The sequence below is a fragment of the Macrotis lagotis genome, chromosome 7 (assembly GCF_037893015.1).
Source record: "Macrotis lagotis isolate mMagLag1 chromosome 7, bilby.v1.9.chrom.fasta, whole genome shotgun sequence".
In the NCBI taxonomy this organism is placed as follows: Eukaryota; Metazoa; Chordata; class Mammalia; order Peramelemorphia; family Peramelidae; genus Macrotis; species Macrotis lagotis.
In genome coordinates this window covers 143,684,894-143,704,020 of record NC_133664.1, presented here as the reverse complement: position 1 = coordinate 143,704,020, position 19,127 = coordinate 143,684,894, and the positions used below count along the sequence as shown (strand labels likewise).

General features: G+C 35.1%; 1 protein-coding gene across 1 annotated transcript in view; it reads right to left on the bottom strand.

Annotated features, from left to right (window-relative positions):
- Positions 1 to 19,127, bottom strand: part of TMEM168 (transmembrane protein 168) — a 47,092-nt gene that overhangs the window by 12,256 nt on the left and 15,709 nt on the right. The window contains exon 3 of the mRNA XM_074193883.1: positions 5,265 to 5,407. Within this exon, the coding sequence (XP_074049984.1) occupies positions 5,265 to 5,407 (143 nt within the window). The remainder of the gene's footprint in view (positions 1 to 5,264; positions 5,408 to 19,127) is intronic.

Below are 19,127 nucleotides of genomic sequence, written 5' to 3'. Positions count from 1 at the left end.
TCTAGCTGTGTGACCTTGGGCAAGCCACTTAACCCCATTTGCCTTGCAAAAAAAACCCATTAATGACCACTTCAATTATCTATGTAATTTTCACATTTAAAATGTAATTTCAAAAAGGATTATTAACTTTAAAATTAAATTCAAAGGAAATGGAAATGAAGATGATACAAAAGGTACTGACTTCTTTAAAAAAGAAATTTGATTTCAAAATCAATATAGAAGAAGCTGCAAGCCATATTTCCAAATTTAGAAACGGGTACAAGGAAATATCATTATGGAAAAAAAACCCACAACATGGTAAGCAAAAAATAAACCAAAAACAGAGGTATTTTATCCTAAAAAGATATTATATGGAAGAATTAATAAAATTAGTGTACCCAAAGCTCCTAAAAGGAGATATTCCTAAAGGTAAAATAAATTGTGATTATTTAATTAAGAACTTTAAAACTCAATTTAGGAGACCAGTCTTCATAACTAAATCAAAAAGACTAAATCATTTTTTAATATCTCAAAATATAAAGATGAATTTACACCTACAGCTATCAATTGGCACAAGTGACAAAAAAAGGAAAATGACCAACTTTGGAGGGGCCAGGGGAAAAGGCCCAGTGATGCCCTGGCGGTGGAGCTGTGAACTGATGATGTCATTCTGGAAATCAGTCTGATTTCCAGCTGGGTGGTACAGAACATCGCCCCGGAGTCAGGACCTGAGTTCAAATCCAGACTCAGACATTTAATAATTAACCTATTAACTTGGGCAAGTCACTTAACCCCACTGTCCTGCAAATCCCCACCCCCAAAAAAGGTGTATAACCTCTACAAGATCAATACCCTCAAGGATATAAAATAAAGAGGAAAAGGTTCTATGCGTTCAAAAATATTTAATCAGGCAATGAGCACTCATTAAGCAGCTATAAGACAGGCACTATGCTAAGCAGCTTTTTTTTATAATAACAAAGTACTGGAAACTAAATATATTTCTAAATAGCTGAACAAATTATGGTATCTGCTCTCAGCTGAGGGCTGTCACTTGCCATCTGCATGAACCTGGGTAAGCAGCTTCAACCTTCTGTAAATGCAGAGTTTGAGTCAGATGATTTCTGAGGTCCCACTGGGCAGTGGCTCAGTGGATACAACACTGGGTCTGGAATCAGAAAGACCAGAGTTCAACTCTGACCTCAGACCCTGACCAAGCAAGCTATGGGACCCTGGACAAGTCAAAACTGGAGAAGGAAATGGAAAACCACTGCAGCATTTTAGCTAAGAAAATCCCAGGGACAGTTAATCCCCAGGGTCATAAAGAGATAGACACAACCAACAGCAACAAGGTTCCTCTAAATGTATTAATCTGTGATCTTATCTTTGTGCTACCTCTTGAATCTGTCCTATTCTATATGTAATCATCACAGTATATAATTCCTTGTTGCCTCTTATCTAGACTATTATTATTATTATTATTATAGCCCCTGGAATGCTTTCCCCACCTTTTATGAATGCATCCTTCACATCACTGCTACATTAATCCTAATTATGCAAAAATCTTATCTTATTAATTCTCTTCTCAAAATTGCTTGGTGGCTTCAAACTTCTTAGTCTGGCATTTAAAGACTTCTAAATTAAATGTCATTCTACCTTTCCAGACTTAATTCATCTTATGACTCACCATTTATTTATTATACACCAAAGTCAAAAGCCCATTTGTCATTCTCAGTACAGTTATCACATTTTCCTTTTTTTTCTTAGCTCTCACTGCTTAAACTGTTTGACTTCCTGCTCCTCCCTTACTTCTACCAATTGAAATCCTATTCAATCTTTATTGCCTTGTTCAAATACCTTCTTATCCATGGAGGCTTACTTTAATTGGTAATGATCTTCTTTATCCCATGGACCTCATATAACATTCTGTGCCTTTTTAAGGTAAGTATATATATTATCTTATTGTCTTCTATTCTAACAGCCCAGGGCTACTAGCAGTCTTGGAAACAACAAAGCTCCCAACCCAGTTCTCTCAAACATCCTAGGAAGCAACTTCTGTGGAAATGTAGCCTAGCATTTAGATATAAAGGGCAATACCATAGACTATTTAAGAGATAAAGAAATCTCTATCTGTCAGATCTATGGAAAGGAGAGAAATTTATGACTAAACAAGAAATAGAGTACATTATAAATTGCAAAATGGATGATTTTGACTATATTAAATTAAAAAAGGTTTTGTACTAATAAAGCCAATGCAGTCAAGATTAGAAGGAAAGCAAAAAGCTGGAAAACAATTTTCACAGTTACAGGTTCTGAAAAAGGTCTCAAATCTAAATATAGAGAATTGAATCAAATTTATAAAGTTACAATTGATAAATAGTCAAAGGATATGAACAGGCAGCTTTCAAATGGAGAAATTAAAGCTATATGTATATGTATAGGTGAATATATATATATATACACAGATATATGGAAAAAATGCTCCAAATCATTATTGATTAGATAAATGCAAATTAAAACAAACTATAAGGTACTACCTCATACCTATCAGATTGGCTAAGATGACAAAAAGAGAATATGATCAACGTTGGAGAGGCTGTGGGAAGAGTGGGACATTAATGCACTGCTAGTGAAGAACTAATCCAACTATTGTAGAGAGCAATATAGAACTATGCCCACCAAAGAGCAATAAAACTGATCATGCCCTTTGACCCAGTAATACCAATACTAGGCCTATATCCAAAAGAAATAATAAAAAATGGGAAAAGTCCCACATGTTCAAAAATATAGTAGTTCTTTTGGTGGTGGCAAAGAATTAGAAATTGAAGGAATGCTCTTCAATTGGGGAATGACTGAACAAGTTATGGTATATAATTGTTATAGAGTACTATTGTTCTATAAGAAACCATGAATGGTCAGACTTTAGAGAAGCATGGAAAAAAATAAATGAACTGATCCTGAGTGAAGGGAGCAGAATTAAGAGAACATTGTGCACATTAACAACATTGTGAATTGATCAACTAGGTTGGATGCAGCTCCTCTCAGCAGTTCAGAGATCTAGGACAACCCTGGAAAATCTGTTATGGATAACACCATACACATCCAGAGGGAAAAACAAAACAAAAAAAACAAACAAACACCCCCCCCCCCACAGAATCTGAATGGATACTATGTTCACTTTATAAAAACTTCTCTTATGTTTTTTCTTCCTACCCATGGTTTTCTTTTTTCCCTTAGTCCTAATTCCTCATACATAAAATGAGTAACATGTAAATATATTAAAGACAAAAATACATGTAAAACTTTTACATATTTTGCCAATGAGGGGAGGGGAATGGGAAGGGAAGTTGGTAGAAAAAGGAGTAACTTATAAATATGCAAGTAGATGACTTGGAAAAACTTCCATAATATGTAATTGGAAAAATAAAATAAAATAGCAATTTAAAAAAGTCATTAAAAATGATTTCAAACTCAAAAAAAAAAAAAGAAAACAAATGCAGTCTAGCAGTTGTTCCTGCAATCGTCACAGCCACCACTACTGAAAACACAGAAAATTCTTGCCATTTAAGTCCTTGGAACTATTAAATGGCTCACCATCAGAAAATGATATGATTTTACCAGTGGAATTGTTGAAGAGACATTTATATCTGCTCTGCCATTATACCATAAGGACCATGGGACTTTTCCATCTGACTTGCAGCTGAGACCTTCCAAATGTGCTGTTTTCTTCTGTTAGTATATGAATTCCATGAAAGCAGAGGCTGTCTTACTTTTCTATTTCTATTATCAGCACTTAGCTGAGTTCTTTACATATGGTACTTTGTGCTTAAAATGCTTTATTCATTATTTTTATAACTATCACATTTTCCCATTATATTTAAAAAACCTCTTTGAACAATGCATTTAAATAAATAGTGGAAGTGGCAAAATCACTAAATTTGGAAATCAAGGAACCTCGGTTGTCTCATTTTAAAATAAGGTGGTTGGACTAGAGAACTTAAAAAAATTCAGATCTCATGAAATGAGTGGCTATAAAATATATATCTTATGCTATTAAAACTCAAGTATGTGGTCGGGGATCCACTGAAAGATTATAGATAATTTCTATGATTCCTAACTCAAACTTGCTATGAGTGTTTATGAAATAAAGCATGCAAAGTGCTTTAAAAAAATTTTAATGCTTTAAAATCTATTATTAATATATCTCAAGTTATTAAAAAAACCTGAAGTCTAAATAAAAGCTGTATAACTGTCCTTTCCATCTCAATGTGTCCCAAAAAATATAGTTCTTGGTTAATATGTAAATCTTCTCATTTTCTTAAAAGAAAAATATAAAATTATTTAGCTAAAACATCTAAAACAATCCACTGCTAGAACAGTGTCAAAATGGTGACTAGAACAGAAAATTCTGTAAAGCATAAACTAACATTTCCAAACAAATTTGATTTATCCAATGATATAATTTTCTTTTGAATGGTTTAAAAAATCCCATCATTTGTTGAGGGTATATCTTCTGAATTTTTTACATCAAATATAAACCTCTATAATAAAAAAAGCCTTTCTTTTTAAAAAGTAAAATATTCAATGAGACATTCTGAAAGCTTGAGTCCTTGTAAATGAGGAATAATTTAGTTTTAAAGGCATGTCTCCCCCTTAAATGGAAAGAAGACATAAGTTCTGCAATTATAACTTCCTCATGCCAAAAAAAACTATTTTCCTGTCAAGACACTTGCAATATGTAATACGCAAAAATCAAGGCATCATTTAAATAAAATACACTAAATAACAATACTTTTAGGTTAACAAAACCAAACACACCAAACCTATATCACAAAGCTGCAGAACAAACCATCAACAAAATGAATAATTAATTTAATAGCATAATCATTTAAATTAGAAATTCCTTTGTAATGAACTTAGAGAAATTATTAAACTTCTCTACTTTGGGGGCCAAAATATTTAAATAAATCACAAGTTCTTAACCAGAGTTCCTTGAATGTTAAAGAAATTTTTGATAGCTGTCTTTCAACATAACTGTATTTACTTTATGCATTTTAAAATTTAATTTTGTGAAATCCATATGCTTTGTCAAATAGCAAAGAAATCCATGGCAAAAAAAAGTATGCTTACTTTGAGCAAAATTTTTTGTAATTTTTTACAGTGACAGTAAAAATGCAATGCTTATGTTTTTAAATGTCATGCTTATGTTTTTAAAAACGCTAATCAAAACTGATTTAAACTTAATATGTGATCATAAATATTCTAATGACTGTCCTAGATCACTGTACCTGCAGAAGTTGGTGGGAATCACAACAGCATATCCAATACATGTTCCTCCTAAACAATTACCCAATTCATGGAAGAGCCCATGAGCCATGGACTCCAATGGTAAAACAATAAGAAACATGCTCAAGAAGATTCCATTTGTTGGCTGGAGGAAACAAACAAACAAACAAAAAAAGCCATTTATCAAATATGTATGTTTTCACATTTCAATTAAAAAGTCTATCTCATGCCTGCATATAAAAAAAACAAAAATCTCAAAATTTTTTAACCAGGCCCTTCATTGAAATTCCAGCTGTACTAGCTATTGTCTTAGAATAAGTCACTTTTAACTCACTGGGCCTCAGTTTTTTAATTTATAAAATGACAATTGAACCAGAAACTTCATAATGTCTTCACAAGGATATAAATCCTATGCTGATATATGCAGTTTTAGGAAAAATTATTTTGTCCTATGACTAACAGATCTTGACCAAACTGCCCATTTGTAAAATGAGAAGGGTAGAGTGGAGAACCTCTAAGATATTGTCCAACTTTTCATTAATTATCTAATAACCTGTGAAATTCCTGACAGTAAATGTCCTTTGGATAGTAAATACACCTTGAAAATTATAATCTTGAGGTAGCATTTATATTTAGGATCTCTAAAAAGGAATTATATAGAATTATATAGATTTTTTTGTGAAATTTCTAAATAATTCTTATCACTAGAGGCAAACAAATCTTGTGAAATTTTAATCGCTGTATCATGCAAAATGCACTCCTCAAAATATTTTCAAATAGAATAGTCACACATTAAAGCATATATATCTGAGGGGAGGGAACATAATTATAATTTCAGAAAATCACTTAGCAATCATCTTGAATATCAGATTAATCAGTTTTGGAAAATTAGGGAAAGAACTTCAGAATTTCAGTCTTTTTTATTTCAAAAGTTTCTGATAATTTTTTTTACTAGTTCAAGGGAATAATGCAAATATTTCCTTTTTAAGAATTATAGAGTCTGAATATTCTCTTAAGAAGACTACTGGGGGGGGGGGGCCTAGGTGGTGCAGTGGATAAAGCACCAGCCCTGGAGTCAGGAGTACCTGGGTTCAAATCTGGCCTCAGACACTTAATAATTATCTAGCCGTGTGGCCTTGGGCAAGCCACTTAACCCCATTGCCTAGCAAAAACCTAAAAAAAAAAAAGACTACTGGAATATGTTTTTGTTTTGCAAGATAATGGAGATAAGTAACTTGCCCAAGGTCAAACATTTAAGTATTAAGTTTCTGAGGCTGAATTTGAACTCTGGTCCTCTTGACTCCAGGACTGGTACTCTAACCACTGTGCTACCAAGCTGCCCCTCCCTTATGTTTTTCTAAAGAACCAATATCATTCCTCACTGTTGAGACTTAAGAGTTATATTTAACTCTTCTTCCCTCACATTCTCATCTCCTACATGCAATCAAAAAGTTGTAAATCTCTGTCTGCTCTAACTCTTTCAAACTGGGAAAAACTCATTTACCCAAGGTGGGAAAATTGCAATTTGGGATACATTGCCTTATTCAGACAGAGATGCCAAGGGAAGAAAGGGGAAAAGGGGTTCTTATAAAGCATAGCCATGTGAAAGAGCAGGATGGCAGAGACTATAAATATAAAATGACAAATGACAGGAGGAGAAAGTGAAGGAGATATGGAAATAAGATTAGAGAAACGGCCTCAGTTTAGCTTTGCCATGTGTTCCAGAAAGAAGGATGGAAGGAAATGGGATATGTGTGGGTTTTCTTGAGGGCAGTTAGAAGGTGCTGGTCAGAGCAAGATAGCAGGTCCCAAGGTTCTCTAGAATCTGACCGGCACCCCTCCTCCCAAAGTCTTTCTTTCTCCTTGTTTCCACCATGGCTCTAATCTGGATCACTGCAATAACCTCTCCCATGCTAATTCATTCCCCCCTCCACTTGCCAGCTTGATTTCCCTAAACTATTGATTGTGTCACTACCCAAGCAGAAATCTTCAGGAGCTCTCTATGGCCTCTGAGATAAAATACAAACTTCTCATCCTGGACTTTAAATCTCTCATCTCAATAAGGTGGGCTCCATTTAACTTTCTAGACTTCATATCACACTCTCTCTCTAGAGTCATACACTGCCCCCTTTCAGTCAAACAAGATTACTAGTTGTTTTCTCTACACAACATTCCATAGACCTGTCAGTAATATAGAATTCCTACATTCCTTCAAAGCATGGCTTAGGAGTTCCCTTATTTATTCCCTTTTCTCCTACATCTTGTGAATGTGCATTTTTTTCTTTAAATTATTTTGCATTACTTGCAATGCATTCCATGCAAAATGGAAGTTCCTTGGAGGCAGGGATTGTTTTGTCATTAATCTTTCTATCCCTAGAAAAAGAAACTGAAGGCTGTGTAAGCATAACAAGCTTTGGCTCCAGGTAAAATGTAGCTCTCCTTCTTTCTTTGAAGCAATAAGAGACTCTGGGTATGATATATGACTTTTGATGTTAAGATCAGGTGACTGTACTGGTTAGCTTGCTGAACTGCCTTTCCATCTTTCTATTTTTGGTCACAAAGGATGGTGCACTAGGTGTGGTTATGGTGGGAGAGACTCATATTCAGAAATGAATGTGTTATGTGGGTAATTAGATGGCACAGTAGATAGAGCACCAGCCCTGGAGTCAGGAGATCCTGAGTTCAAATTTGACCTCCAACACTTGATACTTATTAGCTGTGTAACCCCCGGGCAAGTCAATCCCATTACCTTGCAAAAACAAAATAGAAAAAAAAACCTAAAACCTTAGGTTGAATTTCCCATTTCTTTCTGTTTGTTTGTTTGCTTTCCCAAAGTCACACAGCTAGGTAATTATTAAGTATCTGAAGCTGAATTTGAACTCAGGTTCAAATTACTTACTGCACCACCTAGCTGACCCGTATTCCCTATTTCTTATAGGACAAAATGCAACTCCTTGAATTGGCATTTAAGTCTCTTCTGCTTCAACCAGTCTTGACAAATTATTTCAACAAATCTATTTCCCTTGATGTGCTGGCTCTATGCTCCAACCAAACTAGGCAGATGACAGTCACCTTGATCTCATCCAACCTTTTCCTATCTTCATGTATTGAATGTTCCTGAAAGCCATCTTTGGAGCTAAGATTATAAGGCAAATGCAACAAGCAAGTGAATAGGATCTGGTACTTTCCAAGTTAACTCTCCATGCTCTAGTTAAAATGAGGGAAGTGTAATGGTCTCTACAAGACCTATATCTGTAGGGGCAGCTAGGTGGCTAAAGCACCGGCCCTGGAGTCAGGAGTACCTGGGTTCAAATCCAGTCTCAGACACTTAATAATTCCTAGCTGTGTGGCCTTGGGCAAGCCACTTAACCCTGTTTGCTTTGCAAACAGCCCCCCCCCCCAAAAGACCTATATCTGTTATTCAATGGAATGTGCACTGTTCCTCATCTCTGAATTATGGTGAAGTCAAAAGAATGAGCAGTAAATGGAGAGTAAGAGGACTCCAATTCAAATCTTATTTGCTTAGAAAACTTGTGTGATCTTGGGAAAACCAATTACCATCTAATCCTGTTTTCATGTAATGAATGAGCTAGATTAAACCTTTTCAAAAGTCCCTTCTGTTTCTAAACCTATAATCAAAAAATCCTTCATTTTTCTATTTTGCTTGAACATCCAATTTCTCTTTAATTTAGACTATTTATAACTTTCCTGTCTTATTTTCCACAAAATATTATGGCTATTGATGTCTCTATTTCATAGAAAAGACTTACATATATGTGTACATATATATGTGTAAACAAAATTAGGGGTAAAATGTAGATTTTACAAATCAAAAATATGGAGTCATTCATAATATACCTGTAAATTACAGAAAAGTTCAACATGTTAATTGATTTTATAGGTCACTCAAATGGGATGACTAAGGAACTTAAAACGAATTTGTGTTAACTTATAAAAGGGTCTAATAACACCTAGTATTAGTTCATACAAGAATATATCCCAAAGCAATAATGAATAAAAATATTTTCAAGATTATTGTTCACAGTTTTAAAGAACTGTATGCATTATTTTTATTACTAATGAAACACCTGATTTTAACAGTCTTAAAATTAAAACAATACAGTTTCCAACATCTTTGAAAGTATTGTAGGTTCAAAGATGGCTTTGCAAAAATTCAATAAAACATTAAGACAGCACTAAGGTATGATTCCCTTTTTGGAAAAATAATGTGTATCATATATCATATTTATTTTACAAAGCAGAATGGAAAATTGGGTTAAAAAAAGTGATCATTTTAGACAATTTCTGAGTAAGCCAGAAATGCTACCATGTACTCTATTAAGATAAAACAAACAAGCCAAAGAGAAGTTAGCAGTTAGCTTGGCACTACCTAAGATTCGAAGATCTGATGGTCATATCCTTAGTTGAACAGATGGCAAACACACTGAGGAGGAGCCAACATGGATTAAGGTTATTTCATCTGTTTGTTCATTTTCAGAAAGGCTGAATATTACTGGTATGTAAAGCACTGAGACAACAGCCTCAGCCTAGAATTCATTTGTGACCTTAATATGCCCATTCTATTTTAAGTAACTATTGTCACAGACAAGACAAAGCGTCTGGATGATACAGATGAGAAGAATTATCTCTGATGTTTTTCTCTAGAATTAAGCCTTCCATTTTAGTCCCTCCACTATAAATCTTTAGAACATGTCTGAGTTTCAGGGAGTGGCACACAGTGACTGAAAGAGTAGATAATGAGCTATCTTACATCTGTAAGTAATGACCCTTGTCCAAATATGGGCAGTATATGTTATTACTTTATTGAGAAATTCTTTTCAAGGCTACTATATTGAATCCACCTTTCTATTTTTCCTTCTAACACATAAATCCCTAGACAGGATGCAGAAATAGTTAGCAGGGATCTAATATGTCAGAAATTTATTAAAAGAATTATTAATTTAGGGTCTACAAAATGAATCATCAAAAGGCTTTGAAAATAAATTGAATTCCAGAATCCTAGAGCTAAAAGAGGTCTTAAAGAAATCATTTAGTTCAGTCTCCTTTATTGCTTGATGAATCCCCTCTATCACATCCCAAACAAGTAGTTATCTGGGGTTCAATCTCAAAACCTCCAGCAACAATATTTTTCAAATTCATTTACAAATTTTAGTGTTATGCCAAATAAGCTACAAAGGGGGGTGCTTTAAAAAATCTTGCTAAATTAATAACAAAATTCATTTGGAAGAATAAAAGATATAGAATTGGACTCTCAAAGAAAATAAGGGGAAAAATAAAACTAAAAAGGAATATAGTATTTGGACACTTGAAATTATTGCAATAATAATCATCAAAAATAATCATCAAAGCTACTTGATACTGATTAAAAAATAGATGAGTAGATTAGTGAACAGATGAATAAGCAATAATCAGAAATAAATGAACTGTCTTGATAAACCTCAAAGTAAAAATTACTTAGGGAAGGGCTCCCTATAAAACATTGATTGATTGACTTATGATAGATGATTGTCCTTTGTTTTCAAAAAAAAGACTATGACATCAGGAAGGTGTTGCCATGACATGCAAGTGAATTGAATTTAAGTGAGAGGGTGCTGTGCAAAGTCACCAGTCTTGCTTTGTCCTCTGAAATCAGAATGACCGAACCTTCACCACTCTGGACTTAGGAAGAAAGAGTGAAGTAAGCATTATCAGGAAAACAAAATATACCAGGACTACAATAATGTAAAAAGAAAGACCAACACAAAAGGAAGAGGTCCCCAGAGAAAGATTAAGATAATCAGTCTCTGAATTCTTAAAGCAGATATGAGGGATTTGAGATATGGATAAATAGGCATGTTATAGGTTCCTTAGTTTTGCTGAACTACTTCATTTTCTCTATAGTTTATTTTGTCTATAGTTTAAAAAACTTTTCTTACAAGGGACAACTTTAGGGAGCAGTAAGGATGAATTTCTTTGAAAACAAATAGAATATAAAAATAAAAGTTAAACCTCACACTCTATACCAAGATGAGATCCAAATGGATACAGGATTTAGACATAAAAAAACAATATTATAAGCAAACTAGAAGAACAAATAGTTTACCTGTCAGATCTATGGAAAGGGAAACAGTTTATGACCAAGGAAGAGATAGAGAACATCATTCAAAGCAAACTACATAATTTTGATTACATTAAATTAAAAAGCTTTTGCAGAGACAAAATACTGTAACCAAGATCAAAAGAAATTTGGTAAATTGGGAAACAATTTTTGCAACTAGTATTTCCGGCAAAGGACTCATTTCCAAAATATACAGAGAACTGAGTCAAATTTTCAAAAAAAATAATCCATTCTGCAATTGACAAATGGTCAAAGGATATGCAAAGGCAATTTACAGATGAGGAAATCAAAGCAATCCATAGTCATAAGAAAAATTGCTCCAAATCATTACTTATTAGAGAAATGCAAATTAAAGCTTCTCTGAGGTACCACCTCACACCTCTCACACTGGCCAATATGACCAGAAAGGATAATGATCATTGTTGGAAGGGTTGTGGGAAATCTAGGACACTATTACATTGTTGGTGGAGCTGTGAATTCATCCAACCTTTCTGGAGAGAAATTTGGAACTATGCCCAAAGAGCAACAAAAATGTGCATACCCTTTGATCCAGCAATACCTCTACTGGGTCTATACCCTGAAGAGATGATAAAAAAAAAGGGTAAAATCATCACTTGTACAAAAATATTTATTGCAGTCCTGTTTGTGGTGGCAAATAATTGGAAATTAAGTGAATGTCCTTCAATTGGGGAATGGCTTAGCAAACTGTGGTATATGGATGTCATGGAATACTATTGTTCTATCAGAAACCAGGAGGGATGGGAATTCAGGGAAGCCTCGAGGGATCTGCATGAAATGATGCTGAGTGAGATGAGCAGAACCAGAACATTGTATACCCTAACAGCAACATGGGGGTGATGATCAACCTTAATGGACTTGCTCACACCAACAGGGCAGCAATCAGGAACAATTTTGGGCTTTCTGCAATGGAGAATACCATCTGTACCTAGAGAAAGAATTATGGACTTTGAACAGAGACCAAATACCATTACCAATAAATTAGAAAAAAAAAATTATATTATTATGTAATTTTGCTATCTCATACTTTATTTTTCTTCCTTAAGGATTTCTCTGTGATCACATTCAACTGAGATCAATGTATAACATGGAACCAAGGTAAAGGACTAACAGAATGCATTCTGTGGGGGTGGGGGGAGAGAAGCAAGAATGGGGGAAAATTTATAAAACTCAAATAAAATCTTTCTTAAAAAAACAATAGTACTCAAAAAAATAAAAGTTAATACTAAATCTTGGGACAATTTAAAAAAAATCAAGTGAGAGGGTATTACTTATAAACACAATCCAATTAATTTCCATTTAACTCTAATTACTAATAAGTTCTCTATTGAACATCTTAACTCCTTCAAGTTATCCCTAGTTTTGCTGACTGGGCACAATCAGAAAAAATCTTTTTTTTCTTTCCATATGGCAGTTCTTCAAATATAAAACTTATATTCCCTCTAACTTCAAGTTTTAAGAAAACATATTTCAAAATATAAACTACATATCATTATAGAGTGTTTCCAAGTATACACTAAGAAGAGGCCATTAATTAAGAAATGGTCAAACAAATTATGATAACAAATGTAATGGACAGTTACTGATCCATAGGAAATGAAAGGGAGAAATTCAGAGAAAAGTGAGAGGAATTAATATGAACTGATGCAGAGTTAAGTAGTTAGAGCAAGGAAAACAATTTATATGACAACATTTTAAAAGAAGAGTTAAATAAAATTAAATCAAGTTAAGATACTTAAGTAACTAGAATTACAACTATTTCCAATTATGTCTATGGAAAACTGATGAATAACACCTATCACCTTTTTTATCAGAGAGTTGATAAACAGTGAATATGGTCAATGAGTGGATTTGTTTGGCATAACTATACTGAAGGGCTGAGTTGAGGCAACTGAAGTTAGTGATAGTAATGAAAAGGAAATAAATGTGTCAATGAATCATCAAAAATGTATATTAAAATACATAATGGGGCAGTCAGGTGGCATAGTGGATAGAGCACAGCCCTGGAGTCATAGAACCTGAGTTCAAATCCAACCTCAGATACTTAATAATTACCTAGCTGTGTGACCTTGACCAAGTCACTTAACCCCATTGATTTGCAAAAAAAAAAAAAAAGCATAAGAAAGCTGACAAGAGAATACAGAAAAACAAGGCAATATTGGAACTACCATATTAAATGTGAATTATATAAAAAAAGGGTAAGACTTAGGGCCTTCCATTTTCTTGAATAAAAGCAATATCAAAGTGTATATATTTTAAAGAGTTTTCTCAATTCAAAAATGTTGTTAAAAAAGAAAGTCTTATTGTTATTTCTGAATAAGACTTTTTTTAGGGGGTGGGGTAATAGTCATAATAACTCACATTTATGTTGTATTTTAAGGTTTACAAAGTGCTTCCCTCACAATAATTGTGTTAGGTATTGTAGAGAAATAGGTCATACCATATAAGACACATTACATATCTCACATCTGTGTGGCCTTGAAAGGGAAGGCAGGAACTTTGAAAAACAAACATAATCCCTTTGGACTAATGTTAGAATGGCTGCCTGAAAGGAAAATACATCGTTTTATCACAGCTACTCCACCAAAATTATGAAGTTCACACCAGACCTATTATGAATTAAGAAATCCAAAAACAGGGGTGGCTAGGTGGTGCAGTGGATAGAGCTCGGGCCCTGGAATCAGGAGTACCTGGGTTCAAATCCAGTCTCAGACACTTAATAATTACCTAGCTGTGTGGCCTTGGGCAAGCCCCTTAACCCCATTTGCCTTGCAAAAACCTAAAAGAAAAAAAAAATCCAAAGACAAAGTAGAACAAATAACATCTTCAACTCAAAAACTGGAGAAAAAAATAGCCAGACATCAATGGGTGATAGAAAAAAGGCCTCTTCAAGCAAACTGAATACCAACCCGGCCAGAGGTGACCCATATGTGTGTATAGCCTGTGAAGCATTGAGCCTGAAAACAGTAAGAAAGGAGGGATCCCTTAAGAAGGGCTCTGGGCCATTCCCCAATTGACAAATGGTCAAAGGATATGCAAAGGCAATTTACAGATGAGGAGATCAAAGCAATCCACAGTCATATGAAAAATTGCTCTAAATCATTACTTATTAGAGAAATGCAAATTAAGGCTTCTCCGAGGTACCACCTCACACCTCTCAGACTGGCCAATAGGACCACAAAGAATAATGATCATTGTTGTGGGTTGTGGGAAATCTGGGACACTAATTACATTGTTGGTGGAGCTGTGAACTCATCCAACCATTCTGGAGAAAAATTTGGAACTGTGCCCAAAGGGCAACAAAAATGTGCATACCCTTTGATCCAGCAATACCTCTACTGGGTCTATACCCTGAAGAGATGATGAAAAAGGGTAAAAACAGCACTTGTACAAAAGTATTCATAGCAATCCTGTTGGTGGTAGCAAAGAATTGAAAATCAAGTAAAGGTCCTTCAATTGGGGAATAGCTTAGCAAACTTTCATATGTATGTCATGGAACACTACTGCTCTATTAGAAACCAAGAGGGATAGGAATTCAGGGAAGCCTGGAGGGACTTGCATGAACTGATGCTGAGTGAGATGAGCAGAACCAGAAAAACACTGTATGCCCTAACAGCAACATGGGGGCAATGATCAACCTTGATGAACTTGCTCATTCCATTAGTGTAACAATCAGGGACAATTTGGGGCTCTCTGCAATGGAGAATACCATCTGTATCCAGAGAAAGAACTGTGGAGTTTCAACAAAGACCAAGGACTGATACCTTAAATTTAAGGGGAAAGAAAACTGATATCTTATTGTCTGATCTTGCTATCTCTTATAATTTATGTTTCTTCCTTAAGGATATGATTTCTCTCTCATCACACTCAGTTTGGATCAATGTACAACATGGAAACAACGTAAAGACCGGCAAATTGCCTTCTGTGGGAGGTGAGGGGAGGGAAGTAAGATTAGGGGAAAAATTATAAAACTCAAAATAAATAAAATCTTTAAAAAGAACAAGTTCCTCCAAGACTTTAAGCTCCATAATGAAGATCTCTTTAGTTCTTTTCCTTAGTGCTTAACAGAGTTCAGGCACTGTATAGAGAAGGCATTTAATAAATGACAATAGTAAAATTAGCAAAATAGTAAAAGATAATAAAAAATAATAATAAGGTAGAATTTTCATAAGTTTAATGTTTACAATGCTCTTTACTACTATTACCTTATTTTAACATCACAACCTTGGAGGTACTATACTATTATCTTTGTTTTTACAGATAAGCAAACTGAGATAGAGGCTAAGTGATGGACCCAGGGTTCACACAATAAGTGTCTGAGGCTGGATCTGAACCCAAGTCTTACAGACTTCAGGGTCAACACTCTATCCTTTGTCATTTAGCTTTCTCCACCTAGATAAAACATTGGTCTAGGACTTTAATCATAATAACACATAAAATAACTAAATTGTATAAAATCATTTGTGGGGTCACTAAATAAGATCATTTCAAGGTATTAGCCTCCTGGTTTTAGACATGGATAATTCTCTCACAACAGCCATAGGAAAGGAGGGCCCAAAGGAAACAGGATGGTAGACCAGAATCTCACCATAGGCAGTTACTCTGGGTTTCAATTAAGAGAAAAGTAGTTTATATTATCTTCAACTAGCATTTATATACATTCCCACTGAACCTTTGGGCATATTTACATATCCAACTACAAAGTTAAAGCTAATAATAGAATCTGAAAACCAACACTTTGGCAAAGATGGAACAAGCAGATGGATCTTACTACCTCATGCTGTTGGCAAGCACACCAACAACTGAAATTCCAGAGGCATGGACAATCTACCAAATGTCCAGCCTTAGTTAAGACTTTTTAGTAAATTAAGCTATTTCACCTATAAAAAGTGAAAGAATTTTAAACATATTTCTATATCAAGTCACTAGAAATTCCCCTATTTCATATTAACCTCCTTTGATCAAATTAAGGAACAGGGGAGTGGGCAGGTCCAATCAAGATACCAGTCAATTAGCATTTGAAAAGGGTACTCAGAGATAAGTGCCTTAAGAATAAAATAGAACAAAAGCTCAGCTAGTACTGCCCTCTTCCTTCTGAATTGGGTCTTAGGCTCTTCCTTTCACTGAAATCCTCTGCTACCTGCTTCCTGGGTTCACCGGGTCTCTTCCTCACCTTGCCCCAGCCTCATCCTAAACTGAGGGCAATACCATTCTTTAAAGCCATTGGGCTATTTAAAGTCAAGAGTAAATAAATGCCAATCAAGTCAGAAAGTTCTCCAAGAAGACGAGCTGAAGATCACAGTTCAGCAAGCTATTAATAAATGTGCTTTTCAACCTAATTTGGTTTGGCTCTTCCTTAAATCCAAAACATCCCTACCTTGAGGAATTTTCTTACTTCCTCACATTTATACTGTTTTAACGGATTCATGTCCCATCTGTTAAATATTAGTATATACAATAAAATAAATGCCCAATACAAACATGCTTTCTCACAGGCATCTAAAAATATGTTTTAAAAGTAGAATATCAGCAAAGAATTTTATAAGTCTCAGTATCCCTTCTTCTGACCCCCTTGTGAGCCCTTGCCCTGTGTAAGCACTCCATAAAATAGTCTTTTTTTGTCATGTGTACTTCTGGCATTCTAACCAGTTCAGCCCATCATAGTTGAACTCCCTGTGTAGTAATGTTGGAATGCCTGGCAGTTCAGCTGGAGAAAGGTATCTGGTATCTTCTCCTGCCAGGTGATCTTCAGAATCTTCCTAAGACAATTTAAATGGAAGCAATTCAGTTTCCTAACATGAGGCTGGTAGACTGTCCAGGTTTCACATTGAAGTCAGAACAACAGTTCTGTAGAGCTTCAGGTGGTAGTCAATCTAATCCCTCTAAACCTCCACACTTTCTTTGGAAGCCTCCTAAATCCTGAACTAGCTCCAGCAATGTGTGTGTCAACCTCATTGTCAATGCTTACCTCCCTAGAAAGAACACTGCTAAGTGAACCTGTCCACAGTACTCAAAACTTTTCCATTTGCTCTAATGGATGGTTCTACATATGGATGGTGTGTGCTGGCTGATGGAGCACCTATGTTTTCTTGGTGTTAATTCTTAGACCAAAATTGGTACAAGCAGCAAAGAACTGATCTATACTTTGTTGCATCCCACCTTCAGAAGTTGCAATGAATGAACAATCAGCTGCAAACAGAAGATCATGCACCAACACTCCCTCCACTTTGGTCTTGGCTTGTAACCTTTCCATATTGAAGAATTTACCATCAGTGCTGGTAGCTGACCTTGAGGCCAAACTCATCGTCAGTGAAAATGTTGGATAACATGGATGAAAGGACTAGCCACATATCTAGAATCAGATATCCCTATTTCATTTCCAAGCAAGCATCTGAATTCACGTGGACCATGACATGGATCCTCAACAACTCTCAAATTAAGCCATCATATCATTTACCACTGGAGTTTTTCTGAAACGTTTTATCCTTCTTCACATCTTTCATAGTAACTCCTTCCCCTACCTGTTCTGTTGAGAACTTTTCCTCAAATTTTGCTGCTAGGAGAGTTCCTTTTCCTCATCTTACATCATTCAGGTATCTTTTTTGATTATATTCTCCTTCACCTGTTTCCACATGAAAAGGCAGTCCTTCTCCTTGTCAAAGCAAACATGCCTATTGCATCTTTTCCAGCAGACCCCCCTCCCTTTCTTCCTTACTCTCTCACTGACCTTTAGCTTCCTCCTACTGGCTGCTTCATGTCTTCAAAAACCCTTGACTTAAACCATCCAGCCCTTCCCAATAGCTATTATCTTAAATCTCTTCTCCCATCTGTGGTTAAACTCTTTGAGAAGGCTGCCTACAAAAGTCTCCCCTTCCTTTTCTCTCATTCTCTAAACTCTTTGCAGGGTCAGTTTTCTTTTGTCAGATCTAATTGGCTTTAGTCAATCCTTATGATTCCTGAATACTCTATAGTCTGACATTACTGATCATTCTTTTCTCCTTAGATTTTCAGTGATCTCTTCTCTTTGTTTTCTTTGCAGGATATTCATCCTTATTAGTAAGGTGTAAGAAAACTGGAAAGGTAGGCACTTGGCTTGTTGGTTTGACTTGATTTCACAATTTTCAAAGCATTTTCCTAAAGACATAGAATAGATAACTTCACAGTTCCAGAACAGTAAATTCAAATAAGATTCTTAAGATAGGCATAAGTACTACAAAAGCTTAAGCAATTCAAAAGTATGGTGTATTGCTAATTTCTGGGAAGAAAACTATGCAGCAATCAGAATTGGTGGTAGAATTTAAAAGGAAACCATATTATCCATAAGACCAAATGGAAAAAGTATAAAAATCAACAAGCACTAAAGAGTAACTGCAGCTATCAATTTACCCATTGTTTCCATGTACTCAATATGGAAAAGAGGCAGCTAGGTATGAAACAAATAGAAAAGCGGCCTAGGGCTCAGAATAATCTTTCTTCCTGTCTTTCCCATTACTCATATCAATTGTGTGGTCTTGCTTGACCTCTCTGTACACCAGGCATCTCCAACATTGAAAGTAGTATATTAGGTACAGCTAGATCTGCACTCTGCACTGTTAGAGGAAGATTCTTATGGGGAATTCTCTACACTGATGAAATCAGAAATCTCATTGAACAAAACAAAATAAAACCCAATATGAAAAGACTATTTAGGTGTGTTTCTCAGAAACTGTTGGACAATACTCTAATCAAA